Source organism: Balaenoptera ricei, chromosome 11 (assembly GCF_028023285.1).
Source record: "Balaenoptera ricei isolate mBalRic1 chromosome 11, mBalRic1.hap2, whole genome shotgun sequence".
Taxonomy (NCBI): domain Eukaryota; kingdom Metazoa; phylum Chordata; class Mammalia; order Artiodactyla; family Balaenopteridae; genus Balaenoptera; species Balaenoptera ricei.
The window spans coordinates 73916174-73939395 of NC_082649.1; the positions used below are offsets into that span (position 1 = coordinate 73916174).

The 23222-nt window shown below is 38.7% G+C and overlaps 1 protein-coding gene across 1 annotated transcript in view; it reads right to left on the reverse strand.

Moving 5' to 3' along the window:
- The window catches only part of ERC2 (ELKS/RAB6-interacting/CAST family member 2), a 743450-nt gene that overhangs the window by 491220 nt on the left and 229008 nt on the right, over positions 1–23222 (reverse strand). The window contains exon 3 of the mRNA XM_059940600.1: positions 8710–8784. Within this exon, the coding sequence (XP_059796583.1) occupies positions 8710–8784 (75 nt within the window). The remainder of the gene's footprint in view (positions 1–8709; positions 8785–23222) is intronic.

Here is a 23222-nt window from a genome sequence, read left to right on the forward strand (position 1 = left end):
TATCTTCCCAACACTTGTTATTGTCTGTCTTTTTATCTTAGCCATCCTAGTGGGGGCTAAGTTTTATCTAATTGTGGTTTAGATTTGCATTTCCCTGATGACAAATCACACTGGACATCTTTTCATGTTCTTATTGGCCATTTGCATGTTTCCATTGAAGAAATGCCTATTCAAATCCTTTGCCCAATTTTTAATAGCATTATTTGTCTTTTTATTTTTGAGTTTTTCTTCCTTTATTTTTCAATGAACTTTGTAATTAAAGTATACTACGCATAGGAAAGTAGCCAAATCACAGGTTTTCAGCGTGATGAATTATGATAAAGTGAACACGGTTGATTACATACAAACCATATCATAAAATAGAATATTACTTCTACTCCAGAAGCTTCGTTCACGCCCCCTCCCAACCTCCCCACCCTCCCTCCTCCTCCAGATTAACCACTATCCAGACATCTAACACCATTGATTACTTTTGTCTATTTTTGGAACACATATAAACAGAATCATATTGTATGTATTCTTTTGTGTCTGGCTTCTTTCCACACTGTTTTGGAGTTATTCAATTATGTTGTTACATGAAGCAATAGCTTGGTCCTTCTCATTGCCATATAGCATTTCATTGTGTGAATATTTCACTGTTTATTTATCCACTCCACTGTTGATAGCTATTTCATTTGTTTCAAGTTTTTGGTTATTCCATATGTAATTATGTTTTGTACTTTCTACTTAAATTAGTTCTTGCTTACCATTGTTAGATTTGCTCCTAGATATTTTGGGTTTTTTAATACCATCCTAAATTATATTGTTTTCTAAATTTCATTTCATAATTGTTTGTTACTGGTATGCAGATGATTCATTTTTATATACTGACCAGCTGTTTAAGTTCATTTATTAATCTAGTAGTTTATATATGGATTCATTGAGATTTTTTATGCACAAAATTATGGTGCCTGTGAATAAAAGGGTTTTATTTCTTCCTTTATAATTCTTATACCTAGGATATCCAGAATATTGTTGAGTAGAAGTGATAGTAATAGGCATTCTTGTCTTGTTCCTTATATTATAAGGAAAGCTTTATATATTTTACCATTAAATATGATACTTGCTGTAGCTTTCTTGTAGCTACCTCTTATCAGATTAAAATTCTCTCCTAATCTAAGTTTGATAAAAGCTTTTTTTTTTTTAGCATAAGCATTTATCAAATGCTTTCTCCGCATTCATTGAAATTAATTTTTCTCCTTTATCCTGTTAATGTGGTAAATAACATTGATTGATATCCAAATATTAGTCCAACCCTGCCTTCCTGGAATAAGCACAACTTGGTCACTGTCACTGCATTCAGTTCACTAGAATATTTTGCACTGATGTTTATGAGAGATTGATTGTAATTTTCCTTTCTTGTAATGGCTTTGTTGGGTATTGATATCAAGGTTATACTGGCCTCATAAAATAAAATGGGAAGTGTTTCCTCTTTTTCTATTCTCTGGTATAGTTTTTGTATGACTGATATAGTTTTTTCTTCAAATGTCTAGTAAAATTCATTAAAGAAGCCATCTGGGACTACGGGATTTTTCGTTTGGTTTGTTTTTTAGATATTTTTTTGGTGGTAAGGTTTCAAATCATAGAAACATTTTCTTTAATATACAGGACTACTCAGATATTCTAGATATTCTGTTTCTTCTCATCCAGTTTTGATAAGTTGTATTTTTGAAAGAATTAATCTAAAATTTCAACTTTATTATCACAATGTTGTTAATAAAATCCCCTGATATTTTTAAAGTCAGTAAGAGTGATAGTGATGCCCCCTTTCAATCCTGATATTATTTATTTGTCTGTCTCTATTTTTCTCAATGATTCTGACCAGGAGATCTGTTAATCTCTTCAAAGAATCAGTGTCCAGCTTTTATATTCCCCTGTTGTATATGTTTGGTTTCTATTTCATTAATTTCAGCTTTTATCTCTATTATTTCTTTTCTCCCACATTCTTATGGTTTCATTTGATCTTCCATTGCTTTTTAAATTTAAAAAGTCTTCTCTCAACCAAACTGAATGACTTGCTCTTCCCCCGACACGTCTCATAATTTCCAACCTCCTTGCCTTTGCTGATATGGTTCCCACTGTTTATAAATAATCCCTCTACCCACTATCAAAATCATGCCATTTTTTCAAGGCCCTCTCCAAATGCTATCTCCTCCAAGAAGCATTCCCTGTCCTTCTCTTATTTGATATCCTCTGAGTCTCTGCAGCCCATTTTGCTGTTCTTAGGTCACTATTTAGATCCAGGCTTATATACTTCCTTCCACTAGCCCCTTAAAGACTGAGCGCTCACTTTTTCTGAAAGGCCCACCATGGTGCTGTATACAATATAGCTGCTTGGTAAGCACTGGTATTTGTAATTCAACTTCAGGAGTTACAGTCACACAAAATAAACCTGTTTATAGCAGGAATTATCAATTAGCAACTCAAACATTTAGATTCAAACACATATAAGAAGAGTTTGGGCAAAAAAAAGTCTCACTTTTTTAATCTTCCTTGCTTCTAAATGACAACCATATACCATCCAGAGCTAACATTTAACTTGACATTTTGCTTTTTCTGGCTATCACTTAAAACCCACATTTTTCCCCTTATTTAAGGAAAATGGTTTTAAAAAAAAACAAAACCGTGTCCCATTTAAGTTGAAAGATGAGAAAATGAAGAATTTTCTCAAGAAAAAAAAAAGCTAAAGGATAATTTTTGGTATCAAAAGTGGATAGGGCACATCAAAAACACAGGGCTTTGCAAGTTTAAGTGAGTTATGCTCCACACTGCTATAAAGACTTCAGGGCAAGACTTAAAACTCAAGGGAAAAAAACAGGGCATATGTTGGCTGTAGGGTACATATTTGGAGCCCCATGTGCAGGACTGATAACATATACATGTAAAAAGGATGAATCTTGGCCTTATAGCACAATGTACAATATTGCCCCTTTCCAAATATATCAAATAGAACTTTCCAGCTCTCATGAACTGCCTCAACCTGTTCTATGATGCAAAACTCAGTGCATAATTTCCAAAGTGTGGAAAGAAAAACTAGTTGAACTGATGGGTCATCTTCAGTAAAAGCAGACTGGAAGAGTAGAGAGTCTAAGAACTTCAGAGAAGAAACCCGTGTTCAAATCTCAGCTGTCAACCTACCAGCTGTACGACCTTGGGCAGGCTGCTCATCTTCTCTAAACCATGGCTTTCTCATCTGTGAAATGGGGCTAATTTTACCTACTCATGGGTTATTATACGTCAGATGCCTTGCACCTGGCTCCACATGTGTGGAGTGGTGTTCGGGCTATAGCTGTCACTGGTGATGCAGGTGGTATTTTTGTTGTTATTGCTGTTATTCTGTTTAGTAGCCACAAAAGGAGCTATGGCCTATTTTTAAGGCCTAAAAGCCATCAAACTGGCTTGATTAGAAAAAACGAGGCTTGACACCAATATGCTACGAACACATCACCTTGGGAGAAGAAACAATGCTGAGCGCAGTGTTTAGACTCAGATAAGTAACAGTTCAAAAGATGGATGAAATAAACCGGGGTAGGCCCTAGAGCCAAAGAAAACATTTCAGCCACTTCATGGTATTCCTGACCAGATCCCAAGACTCAAATTAAATTCACACTGGGAAGTGGGATACTTTCAATGACCAAGGTTTGAATTTGAAATCTCTCTCTTCCTAGCTATGAGATGTTGGGAAAAGTTACCAAGTAGTTCTTGCCTTCTCCATGTTCCAGTGTATCCCTTCCCTGCCTGGTGAAACTGAATTGACTGAATTTGATCAAACACCAAGTGATCTCTTAAGGGAAAATTAACTCAACTACAGGTCAGTCAACCCCATGCAGAACAGCAGACATCTGCCTGAACACAAAGATAAGGCTTGCTTTTTAGTTTTAAAAGCAAAAGATCAACCTCACCATAGAGTTAGCACCTGAATGCAAAGTCATATTCTTTCATCAATAGCACATCTACAAGGCAGCAATTTGGTCAAGCTCAATCTTGAATTGCTTACTACTCAGTTTCCATAGAAAAGCTCATTGGGGTAAGTGTTACACAAGAACCACCACTCATGACACACAAGTGCAGTGACTGGTCATGTGACGAGAAACCTAAATAGCTACAATTCTCACTTCAGTTACCACAGAAATATTGTCACATAGTCACATTATGCCCCTAACTTCTTAATCCACTTTAGTTAACAAGTTCACCAGATCAAGTACATTTTCTGCGACTCTTACTAAAACCCTTATGTCACTGATGTATGTCCCATTTGATAAATTCTGCTGAATTCAGTGCTAGCATAAAGTTTGTTTTTCTTAATGAATGTCATTTAATTTATTAAGCAAATGAGAATTAGGGAATTCCATGCTTTTTCTTACATCCTGAGCTGTTAAATTTGGAGTGAAGGTTTATGCTCCATTCTCAGTAATTATTATTATTATTCTAGGGTTGGTTCGTTTTTTTGCATTTTTTAAAAACACAACTTTCTCCCTGTCTCTTCCTTCTGTGATTATTGGAGATGCTGCAGCCATCTTGTTCAGACAGGCAGAAAGGGGCCGTCTGAAAACAGAGTTCATGTGAAGAACGCTAAAATAAGAGATGGAATGAGAGAAAATGGGATCTGTTAACATCTTTTGAGCCCCAGGATCAAGCTATGCCTGAAGCAATACCGGTTTTCCCAGTTAAGTGGAAAGGGTACACTCCTTTTAGGCTTTAGCCATTCTGAATTAGATTTTCATTCACTTAGAAGTTTCTTGTTTTTGTTTTTTTGGTTTTTTTTTATAAAGACTGAAATAGAGAGAAAGTCTTTTATTTATTTATTTATGGCTGTGTAGAGTCTTCGTTTCTGTGTGAGGGCTTTCTCTAGTTGTGGCAAGTGGGGGCCACTCTTCATCGTGGTGCGCGGGCCTCTCACTATCGTGGCCTATCTTGTTGCGGAGCACAGGCTCCAGACGCGCAGGCTCAGTAATTGTGGCTCACGGGCCTAGTTGCTCCGCGGCATGTGGGATCTTCCCAGACCAGGGCTCAAACCTGTGTCCCCTGCATTGGCAGGCAGATTCTCAACCACTGCGCCACCAGGGTAGCCCCCACTTAGAAGTTTTAACTAACAAAGAAAATAATTTTTGAGATTATCTGACAAGTACTGTCACTACTCTAATTCATTTTTGTTTAAAAAAAAAAAAGGGGGGGGTGGTGGGGGGACTTCCCTGGTGGCGCAGTGATTAAGAATCCACCTGCCAATGCAGGGGACATGGGTTCATTCCCCGGTCCAGAAGATCCCACATGTCGCGGAGCAACTAAGCCCATGCGCCACAACTACTGAGCCTGCTCTCTAGAGCCTGTGAGCCACAACTACTGAAGCCCGTGTGCATAGAGCCTGTGCTCAAGTGGCAACAAGAGAAGCCACTGCAGTGAGAAGCCCGCGCACCACAATGAAGAGTAGCCCCCACTCGCCACAACTAGAGAAAGCCCGCGCACAGCAACGAAGACCTAACGCAGCCAAAAATAAATAAAATTAAAAAAAAAAAAAAAACTGGATAGAGCTTTATGAATGAACCCAAGAAAGTGAAACTTTTATGTCATGTCAAATTTATAATAAAAGTAGGTTAAAAACACATTCTTTCAAAGGAATTAACATTAAAGAAAAAAGAGGAAAAAAGCCTTTTTAACTACCTTTTTATTGACAGTTCTCCATAAGAGCAGAAAGGAGAAGCTAACAATCTTTAGACATAAAAGCAAGAAACAGAGGAGCACTGCAACATTTACGAGAAAACTAACTTTTCTGAAAAACACATGCAATGTTCTAAGTGCAAACCTGGAACATACCTGCCAGACCAAACCAAGATCAAAATTAAAACCTGGAGCTTCCTGCAAGAAGATAAATCACAAATAACTTCATTCACTTTGCTTCCTTTTATTTTCATTCAGGTGACTTTAGCCCCCCCTGGTTCAACTGGCTGGCATCAGCTGTGATGGCTGCAAGCGAATTGCCCCCACTTTGGTGTGTGCAGATGGCCCTCCCTGACAGACATATTTTCACAACTCTAAAAGCCCAGAGGGGTACATAGAGATCTACTAGAACTACCAGACTGTGGTTCTAAAAGTGCTTTCATTTGGACAAGATTTCACAGATGTTCACAACAAACACCTTTCTTGAGTTGATGCAAAGTATATTTTTGGAGAAGATGAGGAGTCAGAATTTCACCCTCAGTTTCTCTAAGAAGCAAGGGAAAAGTAGGGGTAAGTTCTAAACCCTTAACTCGTGTCATATCCCTGAAACTAAAGGTCCAAATTACTCTAGGAAGGCTCCTTTTAACTTCAGATTTTGCCAAGGCACTAGATGACACTGATGTTTACCCAGGGTGTTTAAATTAAAATACAACCAATGTCTCAAGTCCCACCCATCAGGTTTAAGGGTCAGTTCTATTTGGTAGTCAACCCTAAGTCTTGTAAAATATGGCTTTCCAATATTCCCTCCAATTTCAAACAGATATAATATACAAAATCAGAAGAGATCACAGGCTCTGTCACAACCTACACACATGGCTGAGGAGATGACCCTCTACCAGCTGCCTCTATAACTCAATTTATGCATGTTAAGTATAGATGCTAATGGGACCCAGACTTCTCCACTGACAAAACAGAAGTCAGTGCTTTGTAAATTAACACGCATCCAAAAGACAATAGAAAAACTCCAGGCTCAGTTCCCTGACAAGTATATAAGTATATTGACTATCAATGTCCTAAAAATAAATGTGTTCTTCTACAAATCAGGGTCATTGGCATCCATTTAAAAAAAAAAAAAAAAAACCCTCTGGACTCAATTTACTGATAACATATGGATGTGAATGTGCCCTAAAAATTATATTTTATGCCTTCTCATGTAGATAGCCTAAATGAGTGCTTTATTTACTATTTTTTGTTTTCTAATAAAACATATGATGCTAAAAAAGAGTAAGCTATAATCAGAGTTTCTACTTATAAAAGTCACAAAAAAGTACTAATTGTACAGAGACCTTTATCAGGAAAATGCCCACTGCTCTGGGAGAGATGTCATTCCTGGTTTCTCCAAAGGTTTTTGAAACTCAATCTTTACTTCTTTTTTTTTTTTTTTAAGATAATTTGGAAATAGTTTCATATACATTCTCTTCTATTACTAATTGTGCTGGAACTGGGGAGGTAGGTATGGAGGTGGGTAGAAGGAGGACTAAATGACTCTTTGCAAAAAAAATAAAATAAAATCTTTTGTCTTGCCTTTTTTTCTTTTCTTTTCTTTTCTTTTAAGCCTTAGCCAAGTTTCAAGTTTGGTTCCAATGTGAAGTGAGGATGAAATCTCAGTTATGAGATTCTACACTCCCCCAGAAGTATAGAATGGTAAGTTTATTTTCAAAATATTGCTAAGTAAAAATTACACAAATTCAAAATGAATTGATGAGCCAAGGTTAGCTTTTTTTTAATCTTACTATCATTTGATCCCTTTGATAATATTTTTCAAACCAATTTGCTGCAAATGCAGTATAAGTGCCTTGAATCATGTAACCTCATTTAGGGGACATAAAGTTTTAAAGCAAATGTTCTACATTATTTCCACAAAAATCCACTTGGATGAAGACACTGTCATTGACTAGAAAAAAAAATACGAAGTCAGAATTGTACACACCAGGAACTCAGTAGCTCGTATTAGTTTCTTTTTCCCCAGGACTTGGGAATTTTGGGGCAGACAATTCAAAATCATGTGCTACAAGACAGAAAAATCATTACCCTATCAGCAAGTTTCAGAAGTCTTTTGTAGGATGATGGTGACCAGCAAACTCTCGAATGTTAAACTTTGCATGTAATAACCAGATTGCAAACATCATCATTATAAATATTTTTTCTTCAGGGAACAATGGAAATCAAGAATTATTTATTCTTAAGATAAATACTATTTGCTTCTTTCTGGCAAAAACTAGAAGTAAAAAGACTTAAAATTTCTATAAACTGACAAAGCAACTGGCTTTCATTTAGATCTGTTTCTTTACAGCTTGCTCATCATTATTTACTTCATTATTCTTTAAATGCCCTAAATCCATGCAGGAGGATCTTTGCTTCTTTTAAATATCTCTATGCATCCACCGCTAAATAGAGTACCTTGTGAGTATTTAATAAATTATTATTAATTTCAGACTTGGTTAGGAGAAAATACTGGAGTCATAAGAAAGTATTATTCTTTGAAAAGTAAATTTTGCTGATAGCATAATTTTAATCATTTAACGCCTCCATTGCATATACAACAACTTCTCTTTGCCAAATCTTAGTTTCTCAAGGTATCTTTTCATTGTAATGTGAATGGGAGGAAAAAAAGAATTACTCTAGCTTTAGAAATTTACTTTTAAAGCACACACAAAACCTCCCTTAGGGTTGAAAGCATTGGCTATGCTCTGGAAATGAACCCAGCTCCTTTCAGCCAAGGGATACTTGAGCCCTTTATTCTTTTGCCCAGAAAAGGCATCCTAATTAAAGGGCCAATAAATTAAATGCACCAGAGAAGGCCAAAAAAAAAAAAAAAAATTGAGAAGAAAAGCACCCACCAGGGTGTCTAGAGAAAAACACAAGGTTCATTTCACATGTTTGTGTTAGGCACCATCAAGTTTAGAACAAACTCCAGGGGAACAGCTGTTTTTGAGAAATGTGAACAGCTCCTACCTTCATTTCAATGACAGTCTGGAGAGCCTTCGTCTTGGCTGGCTCTGGCTGAAGTTGGCTTCTTCGGTGTAATTCCTGGGGAGGAACACGATAGAAATAAGCCTGACGGTTCATCCTTCCGTTATACCATGACCTTTACACAGGTACCACTCAGCCCACCAGGTCCAGGCTCGCTGTGTACAGACATAAACAAGCCACAGGTGCCTCTTCCCCCACCCTCTTTAGCATCCCTCCTGCCTGGAGCCTGTGTTCCGGTGAAAAGCTCCTGGCACATGCGCTATTTCTGAAACTTCCATCAATAATTAATGTCAACTGTGACAAAGCCAGCAAGTAATCATAGTCCAAATACTGTTCAACACTGGGGCTGTTGCCCAGCCATCAAATCATAATTTACTAAATTACATTACTCCGTGCTCCCAATACAAACACAGCAAGGAAACGGAGGAAAGAAAATGACTAACGTAGTTGCAAATCCGCTGCACGGGTGGCATTTTGCTACTGAAGTAGGTTTGAAATGAGCAATTTAAAACATTTTCAGTACAATTGTGTCACTTTTTGGAGTAAATTGGTCTGATGAAACCCTATGAATCTCTTGCTTCCTAATTTACAGTTTCAGCCCTTGTTCAAAATCACATCTGTATGTGATATGCTTATGCATTCATGATGCCAAGAAATTAAAACTGGCATTAATATCAACAGGGTTAGAGGGGAGAAAAAATGGTTAAATCCAGATGTAGACCCAGTAACTTCTTTAGGTAAAAAGCAAAAACATTACAATTTTAAGCTTCAAAGCTTACTTTTTACATGCCTCTTCTCAAAAAAAAAAAAAAGTCTGTCAAAACTTTGAAAGATTGCTTTGGCAGAAGAGAAGAGATAAAGTTTGTTCAGTTCATGCTTTGATTTTCTTAATGATAATTATCAACAGTTTTATGAAAGTAGGCCATGACAGGAATAAACAAAAATGCTCATGCATGTCCACACTGCTGATACAATTACTCACCTATGGAGCAATTCCATTAAGACTTATTTGACTTATAAGTCACCTATGGATAATTCCATAAGATTTATTTGCTTCCTGAAAAGTCATTTAAAGTCAACATGGAGTAGTTTTAGGTCTTTCTATTCCTTTGGACCGCAAGCATTTAAAAAAAGATAAGAAAAACCTTGGGTGTTAAAGAAGAGGACCAACAAAATTTCTGGCTTTATCTAAGTAAGGACATTAAAATTAACCCTACGTCCACCACTACCATCTACTATCATCACCATTTCATTAAGATAGAACATATTTATGTAAAAATTGTCAGAAGAACAGAATTGCACAAAAAAAGATAGTCCTTCCCTGGATTCCAGGATAAGAAAACAGGCAACCTTTCACCCATATCCTATTACATTGTTCTTATTTTCCAGCAGTCGAAGAAGACTTGGTCATGGACCATGGTGCATAAGTCTAGGGATCAGTACTGGGGAATTACTGCTACAGCTCTGGACTGTAGCATATTTTCTTTTCAAAGTCATCACTGGCACACAGAACTACTTCTCAGACTTCAATTTGAGCAGAACTAGAATTAGTGCTTCCTCATTGTTCAAAATCAACACCAGTTAGGACATTTTTGCCCCTAACGTATTTCTGGAAGGGATGAGGTCAAGTGTTACTGACTCCAGTTCCAGCACACCACTGGGCACCTCACATAAGGACTTCAGGCTAAAAAACAGAGCTACTTAGCCCTCAACATTACTTCCAAGATTGTTGGAGTTCACTAGACCAATAAAATCTTATAGATGACAAAACAGAAAGTAAGTCACTTGTCAGAGTTGTTCCACAGTAAGTGGTAGGAGTAACACATTTCATAGGTCACCAATTCTGATACCATGTCGCATCAAAAACATCTTAATGAAAAAAGCTGAGAATGAAATTCATGATAATTTCATACCATAGCCAGTCAAGTTCCAGAATAAAAATCATAAGATAATTTGAGGAGAGAGGTTAAGATTGTATAAAACAAAAATAATCATGAAGCAACTAAGCAACACAACAAAAATAAAAACCATAGGGTAAAGACATGTGCCGTTATAATTTCTGCCAAGCATGAAAAGATTTTTAAGGGCAAACATGCAATAACAAAGCTAAACTTGTAGCAATAGTTTTGCAAAAATGAAAACAGAGTTCTCATTGCTATAATTATATGTGTTCTATTATAATATAAACCAGCTCAAAATCCAGATTGGGCCCTCACCCTCTCTGTCACTCCTTAAAAAAATAAAATCTCCAATTACCCAAGAAGTGCAATATTCCTACCCTAACTACATTATATTTCAATCAATTCTGGCTTCACAGTTTCTGAGGATCACCTTAATTCTTAATGTGTCAGGTAAGTGAAGAGTATAAGCCACCTGCAGACTTTATGGATTGTCTGAAAGTCCCATCTCAGACACTTTAACCATCTCTGAGATTCAGGATCTTTAAAATGCACACTCTGACTGTGGCAGAGAGGACCAGTTGCCCAAAAAAGATTTGTGTGCCTCTTCATCAGTGTAGAGCTGTTGCTAGGAAGTACCACCACCACCACCCTTGTATCCAGGTGAGACCATGTGACCTATTTCTGGCCAGTGGAATGTGGGTAAAAATGAAGAACTCAAGTCCATAAAAACCTCCTACCCTGTCCTCAACTCTCCCTCTTTTCCTGTCTGACTAGAAGTAAAGGACTCCAAGACCCAAGAAGATGGCAGAACCCCGAGATAAAAGGAACCTGGGTTCCTGAAATGCCATGTGAAAAGTCTGCTGAACACCCACATTGGATGGTGGTGCACAGGAAAAATAAACTTCTATTAAGTTAGTCTCTGCGCTTTCAGGCTTTATCTGTAGAGATCCCAGGGCTCTCTGCTTTAACTACTGCAATGGCTGGAAGGAAAAATAATACGTATCTAGTCCTGTATAGTTTGTTGCTTTTGAATTACAAAAGTGATGTTAACGTGTGAGTGAGTGTCAAATTCTTCTAAACTGAGAGTAAGATGAGTTGGTTGCTGGTGCTCCAACTATCCTTAACCATCTGAAAGATGCACCCATTAGGCACTAATCTTAAATAACTAAAGAATTTCCCCAGGAGCTTGTGATGTAGGGATGAGAGAAGACAAGATTTAACTTACTCTAGAAGTTTTTAAATGACAGTATTAAACCATCAAGTGCAGTGGTTCTATGCTTTTCTGGGCCACTGATCTCTGTAAGAATCAGACGGAAGCTGTGGATTATCTCCAGAAATGGGCACAAAAGCACGCATAAACACAATGTTGTACCATTAGAGCTGGTTCAGAGCGCCTTGCCCAACACCCAAGAAGTTCATCTTTGAACCAGACTACAGGCTAAAAACCACTTATTGAGATGAAAGAGAACCGCATGGGGAGTGGGGAGCCAGGACCCTGTCCAGACCCAGCCTGAGACCTTGGTCATGCCCCTTCCCCTCTCTGATCAGTAAAATAAGCAGTTTTATGAGTGAGTTTCTAACGGCCCTTCCAGCTATGAGAACATCCAGATTTTTAATAGCAGCTGATTCTGAAAAGCTGATCTCTGAAACGCTGATCTCTGGCTGATATTTCTAATCACACTCATTCTCCATTTCAAAAACAGAATAAAAATAAAAGAAGAAAATTGGATATCTCATTGCAACACTGATACCGAGGTTATTTTCCTATAATCTAATGATTAGGTTGGCCTGAGCTGTTCTAAAACTGCCAGCTCCTCCAGGTGTTCAGCATGGAAATATACCAAGACCCCAGAATTTTGAGCATGAAATCTCAAGTGGTTCATCAGGATGACATTACTTGGCAGTTAATGAGAATCTGAAGTCTAGTGAGTTAATCTGGATGGACACTAGCATACAAGATAAGCTTGACAGAATAATGTTTGCACATACCATATACTTTTTCCAGTAGACAAAAAAAAAAAAAAAATTCAAAACTCAACTTTCTCTCTAAAGGTAATTTACTATTTTTATCTGGCCTTTCCACCTTACCGTTCTGGTAATCTACTGCTATGTAACAAATCACCCCAAATTTAGTGGTGTCCAACCACCACCATTTTATTATGCTCATGAATTCTGGGTCAGGAATTCATAAAGGATAGAGTAAGGAAGGCTTGTTTCTAAAGCATGGTGTCAGAGGGCTGGAACAGCTGGGGCTGGTGGATCCACTTCCAAGATGGCTTCTCCACCCATATGTCTGGTGCCTTGGCTGAAAAATAACTTAAGTCTAGGTTTAGCTGGAATTCTCAATCTGAGCAACTATATATGGCCTCTCCTTGTGACTTGGGATTCCTCACAGCATGGCAGCCTCAGGGTACCCCCACCTCCTACATTGAGGTGTAAAGATTCCAAGAGCAAGTGTTCCAGCAAATAAGCCAGAGACTGCATGGCCTTTTATTACATAACCTCAGAAGTCCCATAGCATCACTTCTGCAATGTTATGTTGATTAAAGCAGTCACAAGCCTGCTCAAATTTCAAGGAAAAGTGCCAAAGATCCTGAAGCTATATTTTTAAATTGCCTCTTTTAAGGAACAAAACCAACTGGAGAAACCAACAGGAAAGAAACACTATAATCTCAGCATCAACTCAGATCAGTCTTAAGATACAGCAGAGTTTCATATATTCAAAAAATAATTTAATGCAAGGGATAAAGGTAATACAGCAGTAAACCAAACAGACAAACATCTCAGCCCTCATGTGTTTTTTCATTTCAAATTCCAATTGGAGAGAGGCACAACAATTTAAAAAGGTGACTAAACCAGTTTGTCATAAGTGCTGTAAAGGAAAATAAGTCATGAAGGTGGAGTGGGACATTTGGGAGGTGAGGGATTGATAGCCATTTTAAATAGGGTGATTAGGGAAAGCTTCAGGAAAAGGTGACATCTGAACAAAGATCTAAAGGAAATGAGGGAACCAGTTGTGCAGATATTCCAGGCAGAGGGAATAGTAAATATTTACGTACATGGCTAGAGCTGCATAAGGGATGGGGAAAGTAGTAGGTCGGAGAGGTCCAGGGGTGGGGGATGATGGGAAGATAGGTATACATTTGGAGTCCATTGTAGGGATACTGGTTTTACTGAGAAAAATGGGGAGCCACTGGAAGGTTCTGAGGAAAGACAAACCATGATATGGATATGATGCACGTTCATAAAGGATTAATTCAGCTATTGGACTGAAGTATGGTTTTGGATTGAGGAGGGAGGTAAGAGAAGAACCATAGGGCCTAGTAAGAAGAAACTAGAATAACCCCGGCAAGGGATGACAGAACCTTGGACCACAGTGACAGAGTGGAGGCAATGGGGAAGGAATTAAGTTTGGATATGCTTTGAAGGTGAGGTTCACTTGACTTCTTGATAGATTGCCTGGGATTAGAGAAAGAGACAAGTAAAGGATGGCTTCAAGGCTTTTAGCTTGAGCAATAGGAATAATGGAGGTGGAATACCAACATTGGCAAGACGGGGGAGGAGAAGTGGGAGTTATAGGAATCAAGAGTTTGGTTTTGCCTGTGTTAAGTCTGTGATGCTATTAGACATTCAAGTGGAGATGCTGAGTAGGCGGTTTAATAGATGAGTTGGATGTGAGAAGTAAAAGCTACAATTACAAATTTGGAATCGGTGAATAGATAGCACTTAAAGCAATGAACCTAGATAAAACCAACTAGGGACTAAGCATAGAGAGGAGAGGAGAAATCAGAGGACTGAGCCCAGGGGCAATCCAACATTAAGGGGTCTGAGAAGTGAGGAGGAAGCAGCAAAGGAGACTGAGAAGAAATAGCCAGAGAGGTAGGAAGAGAACCAGGAGAGTAGCATCCTGGAAATCAAGTGAAGAAAATAAGCCCAGAATGCAGGAATGACCACCTTATCAATTGCTGCTGAGAAGTTAATAGGATGAGGCCAGAGGAAAGACCACAGGACTTAGCAACATGCAGGGCATTAATAACCTTGACGATCCAGTAGGTGGATAGTGTGAGTGAAAGTGTGATTGGAATGTGCTGTGGGAGAATGGAAGGAAAAAAGACCTTCAGGCTACTATATTTGCTCAGGCTGCTATATTGCACAATGATTTACTGATCATTTCTTTCATCAAAACTCTGTTTTAGATTTGTACACCCATGTTCATAGCAGCATTATCAGAATAGCCAAAAGGTGAAAGCAACTGAAATGTCCATCAACAGATGGATGAATAATCAAATGTGGTGTATACATACAATGTATTACTCAGCTTTAAAAGGAAGGAAATTCTAACACCTGCTACAACATGGACAAAACTCAAGGACATTATGCTTAGTGAAATAAAGCAGTCACAAAAAGACAGATACCGTATGATTGATATGAGGCATCTAGAGTAGTCAAAATCATAGAAACAGAAAGTAGAATGATTATTGCCAGGCAGGGGGAAATGGAGAGTTGTTTAATGGGTACAGAGTTTCGATTTTGCAAAATGAAAAAGTTCTCAAGATTGGTTGCATAACAGTGTGAATATACTTAACACTACTGAACTGTACACTTAAGAATGGTTAAGGTGGTAAATTTTATGTTGTGTGTATTCATCACAATTTTTAAAAAAATTTTAAACCATAAATATATAACAGAAACTGTTTAAGTTCCACAACCTTCACCACTTCCATTCTTCTAGAGAGAAACCATCATCTAAAGTTGGTGTCTTTCTCATGCATGTTCTGTGCTTTTATTACATATGTATGTCCTCATAAATAGTAAAATCTAACAAGAGAGTACATTGTTTTCTCATTTACATAAATGACAGCTGTCCATATTGCACAAAGCTTTTGCATTTTGGTTTTTACCTCAACAATATTTATGTTTTTAGAATTTGTGTGTGTAAATAAGTGTTCTCTATTCTTTTTTTCTATTACAAACAATTTTGTAGTAAACCTCCTAGTACATGAAAAAAAAACCTTTTTTTAGTACCTTTACTCTTAAGTGCCCAATAATTCTGTTTTTCTGAAACATTCTGTTTCTTCTGCTTGGAATAATCCTCTACCCTTTTCATCTCTTGTATCTGTAGGGATCAGCAAACTATAGCTCACCATCAATTCTGGTAAATAAAGTTTTTTTGAAACACTACTATATCCATTCACTTACATATTGTCTATGGTTGCTTTCATTTCATTTCATGGCAGAGTTGAGTAGTTATAACAGAGACAATATGGCCTCACAAAGCAAGAAATATTTAGTACCTGGCCTTTTACATAAAGTTTGTCAACCCCTGGTCTAGAATATCTTCAATAATCAATCTAGCCATCTCCTTGTGTGGTAATTTAAAATATGTCCACAAATTTTGTATATTCCCTTTATAAGGTGAAGCCTAAATATCTTCCCCTTGGCTGTGGACTGGACTTAATAAGTCAGTTCTAACAAAGAGAATATAGTAGAAGTAACATGTGTGACTTCTGAGGCTTGGTCGTAAAAGACATTATGGCATCCTTCTTGCTCACGTTCTTGGACCACTTGTTCTGGGAGAAGCCAGCTGCCACATCATGAGGACATTCAAGCTCTAAAGAGAGGCCCATATGACATGAAACTGAGGCCTCCTGCCAACAGTCATGTGAATAAGCCATTGTAGAAGTGGAAGGTCCAGCCTCGGTGAAGCCTTCAGATGCCTGTGGCCCTACCCAACAGCTTGACTGCCACCTCTTGAGGTACTGTGGGCCAGAACCACTGAGCTAAATGACTCCCATATTCCAGACCCACAGAATCTATGAGATAATAAGCATTTGCTGTATTAAGACACTGTTTGGGGTAATTTATTTTAAAGCCGTAGATTACAAATATGTCACAGAAGAGCCATTACCTGACCCCCCAGACTAGTCTACATCCTCCTCCACCCTCATTTAGACTTTCATAGCACTGTGTACCTTTCCTTCGTATCATTGGATATGGCTGCAATTAATAGCTTCATGTCTGTATTCACCATTGAGTGGTAAATTCCATGAGCATAGATAGGGACCCTGTATGTCCATTATACTCCCAGTAACTAACATAGTGCCTGCCAAGAGTAAGTGCTCAATTAATATAGACACATTGAATGAAACAGTACAAATGACATTATACTTATAAGCCTGGTGGTTCTAGAATACCTTTGGACCAAAAGGAGTCGGATGTGAAGGATGATAATAGCTAACAGATACTTATACACCGCTATGTGCTAAGCACTCTTCTAAGCACTTTATAAATAGTAACTTGTTTAATCATCACAATAACCTCCTTAGGTAGGTACTATTATTATAACCATTTTTCACGCCAAGAAATGGAAGCATAGAGAAGTTAATAACTTGCCCAGTCTACTGAATTGCACTGCTGGGATTTATGCCAGGAAGTCTGGTTCCAGGGTCTCTGCTTCTAACCACCACGCTTACTGCCCATGTTTCACCACTTGGCTTTGATTTGATATTTAAAGGTAACACCTTTATCTCCACTGGCTTCTTTCATTGCAGCCACCTCCGTAATTTTCCTTTGATTCAGTCTTCCATTTCTCAATCTTTTCTTGAGTACTTGAAAATATACAGAAACTTACTCTCAATAACAGTTGTCTGGTACTGATATCCATATTAGATATTAAAACAAATGGCAAACATGGTTAGGCACACAGAAGTGGATAAAAAACAGTTGCTTTCAAATATTAACATCATTCTCAATGTTTGACAGATCAAGTACTAAAAAATAACTATGTAAAAGAGTTAAGTGATATAATTAGTAAGACTGAATTAATAGACAATTCTATTTTGGATCCTGTAGATTTCCATTTCAAGATTCCATGGAATATTTAAACAGATTTATCACATACCAGACCACCAAGAAAAATCTCAAATGGATTCCAAAAGGCAGAAGTGATATAGGACACATTCTTTGCCCACATAATAAAACAATAACAAAAGTTAAAAATGAAACCTCACTATTTGGCAAGCTCTTAAAAGTTTTAAAATTCATCCACTACAGTTAAACGGATCCTGTCCACTCCATCTACTAGGTGTGTGACCTTAGGCAAGTTCCTGAATGTTTTCTGATCCTCAGGATGGTGAAGTTGAGTTGAGGTAAGCATGTGTAGTGCTTGGCTGGGCTGGCACTCAGCACACTCTCAATCACTGAAACTCATCCTTATTTTTCTTGTTGCCCCTGAATGGTTATTAGTATTCCTGAAAGTATATTAGAGAACACAGCCTGGCAGAATGCCTTCCCTGCCACTTGTTCTGTGATCTGATACTGGCTATCGTCGCCACTGGGTCTGTCTGAATAATTCAAGAAATACTGAAGGACCACTATGTGCCAGGTAAAACACAGAATATACCTGCCTTACACTCCAGTGCAAGCATTCTCAACGGAAGTGATATCATGCCTAGAGGTTTCGGGAGATGGTGAGTTGCACAGTGCTGTTGGAGTGGAGAGAGTGATGAAGAAGGTGCTGGGAGATGAGGCCCAAGAGGTCAGGGCTAGGAAGAGGACAGGCTGTGTAAGGCCATTTAGGTCCTCATGAAGATCTTGGTCTTATACAGAAGACTTCGAATTCCAGAGATATGGGAAAGCAGTTTCCATGGAAATATGTAGAAATGATATAAGCTTACTGTTTTTTTAATTGGGGTAGAGTTATTTTACAATGTTGTATTAGTTTCTACTGTACAGCGAAGTAAACTTACTGTTAAATTATTTTAGTCTTCACAAAAAATGGATATTTGGGAACATAAGACCATACCATCTGAATCTCTGCACATACACAATTCCCTTAATTTGTTTTGATATATAACTGATTTTTTGCGAAATCTTCATTAAAGATTGTTTGACAGATTTATCTTGTTCCTTTGGACACTATGATCCTGGGAACAATAGAAATTAATAGAATGAGATGCCAGCTTTCAAATATTTGCCCAGTGGTGTTAGCGATGTCCAAAGTTTTTTGGGATAAAGTTTGTCCCAAATAAACTAAATAATAAAGTTTAGTTATTTAATTCAATAATTACTAAGGACCTAATACATGATAAACAATATGGAGATATCAAAGATAAACGTAACAGGGAGGGGCAAGATAGGGGTAGGGGGTTAAGAAGTACAAACTACAAAGAATAAAATAAAGAAGCTACAAGGATATATTGTGCAGCACAGGGAGTATAGCCAATTTTTATAATAACTATAAATGGAGTATGACCTTTAAAAATTGTGAATCACTATGTTGCATACATGCAACTTATATGATATTGTAAATCAACTACACCTCAATAAAATAAAATTTTAAAAATTTTTATTAAAAAAAATAAAAAATAATTTAAAATAAGATAGATGTAACACAGTGACTATGTAACATGTCAGGTCTCAAGGAACTTGACTGTCTAGTGGAAGAGGGAATACATAACTAGATTACCAGACCACAATAATAGCAGCCACCATTTACAGAATGCTTACCATATGACAAGCTCCATGCCTCCCATCTAGCTCCTGGGTGAATCTGCATAACACCCCTATAGGTAGGAGTTACCACCCCCATGACAAAGCTGCAAACACTCAAACTCAGAGAGTTAAATAATACGCCCAAGATCACAGAACTAGTAAACTTGAGAGTGTGACCAAGGTATCTGACTCTTAAACTCACACCCTTAATTACTAACATAACACTTGGTTTAGATTGCTATTTGTGTTTCCTTCACGCTCTGCAAATGTCTATGGTTTTAACAGCTAACTGAACCTGACTTCTGGTTTGTTTTTCAGTCCCCTGTTAGGCCCTCACCAGTTTTGAACAATATGCTAATGGGAGAGAATGAGAGGTAAGCATCCAGGCCTGATGAGGGAAGGAAGGACTATGGAAAGCTTCATGGAAAAGTACAGGTGGGTGGTTAGTCTTTAACTGTTTTTGGACTCCAACAGAAATCTACCAGAGGACTCTTTCTGAGCTGAAATACTTCTCCTTGAACCTTATATACAATGGCCTTTATTCTACTCATTTGGGAACATGAAGAAAACAGGATCCATCTCTCCCATGATGAGAGCTTCTTTGTCCAAAGTCTTTCTTACTAAGCGGTCATTATTCTATCCACTATGTCTTATATGGCACAATGTTGGGTGCTCTCAGCAGCATCCTGGTCATTCACCTCTACCTGTGTACCTGATCTCATCTGATCTTGGAAGTTAAGCAAGATTTGGGCCTGGTTAGTACTTGAATGGGAGAGCGCCTGAGACAAACGGATGCGATAGGTTTTTAGCGTGGAACCAAGAACCACAGAGGATTATTTCCAGGCCTTGAAACCTAGTGAAGTTTGCCCTGCTGGATTTTGAAACTGCCTTGGACCTAGTAGCTCCCTTTTACCTTCCATTTCTCCCTTGTTTAAACTGGAACGTCTGTAACTTATCCTATGCCTGACATATCGTTGTCTATTGGAAGCAGATAAATTGCTTCTTTAGTTTCATAGGTCCACTGATGGAGAGGAATTGTGCCTCAGGAGTTGTACATAATAGATTATACCAAGAGCCTCATTCGTACGTAATTTTAGACGATTTAGATGATAGGAATTTTGAACTGATGAGATTTGGGGGCTCTGAGTTGATGTTGTAATGGGATGAGACCTTTGAGACTCTGGGATGGGGCAAATGTATTTTTTATTTGGGAGGGACGTGAATCTGTAGGGGGCAGAGGGCAAACTACAGTCAGCAGAATAACACCCACTAACAAAGATGTCCACTCATTTCCAAAACCTGTGAATACATTATATTACATGGTAAAAGGGGCTTTCCAGACGTAATTAAGGTTATAGATATTAAGATAGGAAAATTATCCTGGATAATCTGGGTGGGCCCAATCTAATCACATGAGCCCTTTCAAAGCTCAGAACTTACTCTGACTGAGGCAGAAGACAGAAGTAGCAGATGGGGAAGCCAGAGAGACAGCTAAGCATGAGAAAGTTTCGATGTGCCACTGTTGGTTCTGAGATATAGGGGCCATGTGAAAGGACCAGAAGGGGCCTCCAAGGAATGAGGATGGTCCCCAGTTAATAGCCAACAAGGAAATGGGGACCTTGGTTCTACAAACACAAGGAACTAGATTTGACCAACAACCTAAACAAGCTTGGAAGCAGATTGATCTCAAGAACCTTTAGAAAGGAGCACACTTTGGTTTTGGTCTCATGAGAGTCAAAGCAAAAAATCCAATTGAGCCATGATGTACCAGAACTGCTGATCTATGAGCTAATAAATTTGTGTTGTGCTAAATGTGTGCTAATTTATTATGGCAGCAATAGAAACTAATATAGTGTGGTTAATCTTTTACTAACCTTTGGAATCCCCTATTAGACAGTTCTTTCCACACTGAGGTGGCATACATGGCTCTGAAGCTTCTATATACAGACGTTTGTTCTACTCTTTCAAGGAGAAAAGAACAAATCAGGTTCCTTCCATGATGACAGGTTCTTATCCCATGATGACAGCTTCCCAGTACAAAGTCTTTCTTACTAAAGAGTCCTATTCTACCCACTGTTTCTTATATGACACAGTGTCAGGTGATCTCAGCAGTACCCAGGTCATTTACCTTAGTCCATTTCTGTATCTTCGGTCAGATTCCTAAGAGGTATAGTCTGAGACAGGGACTTTTATGTAAGTGATTTCTTAAGGGAGAGTTCATAGGGGAACCCATAAGAGAGGGAGGAAACCCATATGAAGTAGAGAAGAAAGTTGAGCAAGGATTTTGTTGTACAGGAAGTCTAGCCTGATCCAGGCCAAGATGGTAGAGGAGGAAAATCCTGAACTCACCTCTTCCCATGAACACACCAAAATTACAACTACTTACAGAGCAAGTGTCTATGAGAACCACCTGAAGACTAGAAGAAAAGATGTTCCACAACTAAGTATATATATAAAGAGGGAAGCACAATGAAACAAGTAGGAGGGGCAGAGACACGGTTAGTCAGGACCCACAACCCCAGGGAGGCAACCACAAATGGGAAAAATATCACAGTGCTAGAGGACCTCCCGAAGGAACAAGGTGTCCAAACCCCACACTGGGCTCCTACACTGGGAAGACAAACCCTCAGAATGTCTGCCTTTGTAAACCAGTGGGGCTTATGTTTGGGAGAGATGGAGGGTTATGGAAAACAGACTCAGCTCTCAGAGGGCATGAGCAAAATCTCACACACTCCAAGTCCCAGCACAGAAGCAGTAGTCTGGAATCCTCCCTCTAGCCTATTAGCATTGGGGTCTTACCCAGCCACCAGTAAGCTGGCACCAGCTCTATGACCCACAGGCTGTGCACCTAGACACACCAGGACCTGGCCTCGCCCAGTAGAGGGCCAGCATCAGCACCAGGCCCCCCAGGTTTCACACCCAACCACATGGGGGCCCGCTCCACCCACCAGAAGTCTGGCACCAACACCAGGCTCCAAAGGCCATGCAACCAATGGCGCAGAAAGCCTACCCTGCCCACTGGCAGACCCACAGCCACCATATGAGGCACAGCCTTGTAGCCAACCGAGCCAGGGGCCCACCCCATCTACCAGCATGATGAGTAAGTTGGCTCTGCCAAAACAGAAAGGTACATGCAGGCCACAAAGGGGGCACCCTACAGCATAGAGCTCTGATGACCAGAGAGGAGCATGCTGCTGGACCTCATAGGATGTCTTCTACATTTCTGCTACATTTCCCCAAGATCGAGAAATGTAACAAACTTACCTCAGACACAGAAATAAACACAGAGAATTAGACAAATTGAGGAGACAATGAAATATGTTCCAAATGAAGGATCAAGACAAAGCCAGAAAAAATAAACTAAAAAAGGGAGATATGCAATCTATCCAATAAAGAGTTCAAGGTAATTCTTAAAAAGGGGTAGAATAATGGATGAACACAGTGAGAATTTCAATAGAGTTTAAAGATATAAAGAAGAACCAAACAGAGCTGACAAATACAATAAATGAAATTTTAAAATATACTAGACCAGGGCTTCCCTGGTGGTGCAGTGGTTAACAATCCGCCTGCCAATGCAGGGCACATGGATTCAGGCCCTGGTCCAGGAAGATCCCACATGAAGCGGAGCAACTAAGCCCATGCGCCACAACTACTGAGCCCACGTGCCACAACTACTGAAGCCCCTGTGCCTAAAGCCCATGCTCCACAACAAGTGAAGCCACCGCAATGAAAAGCCTGCGCACTACAACGAAGAGTAGCCCCCACCCGCCTCAACCAGAGAAAAGCCCACGCACAGCAACAAAGACCCAATGCAGCCAAAAATAAAATAAATAAAAATAAAATAAAATAAAATATACTAGATGAAATCAACAGTAGATTAAATGATACAGAGGAATGGATCAGCAATCTGCAAGACAAAGTAGTGGAAATCACCCAACTGAACAGAAAAAAGAAATCAAAGAAATGAGGATAATTTGAGACAATATCAAGCATACTAACATTAGCCTTGTAGGAGTCCCAGAAGGAGAAGAGTTAAGAGGAAGGGGCAGAGAAATTATTTGAAGAAATAATAGCTGAAAGCTTCCCCAACCTGGGAAAGGA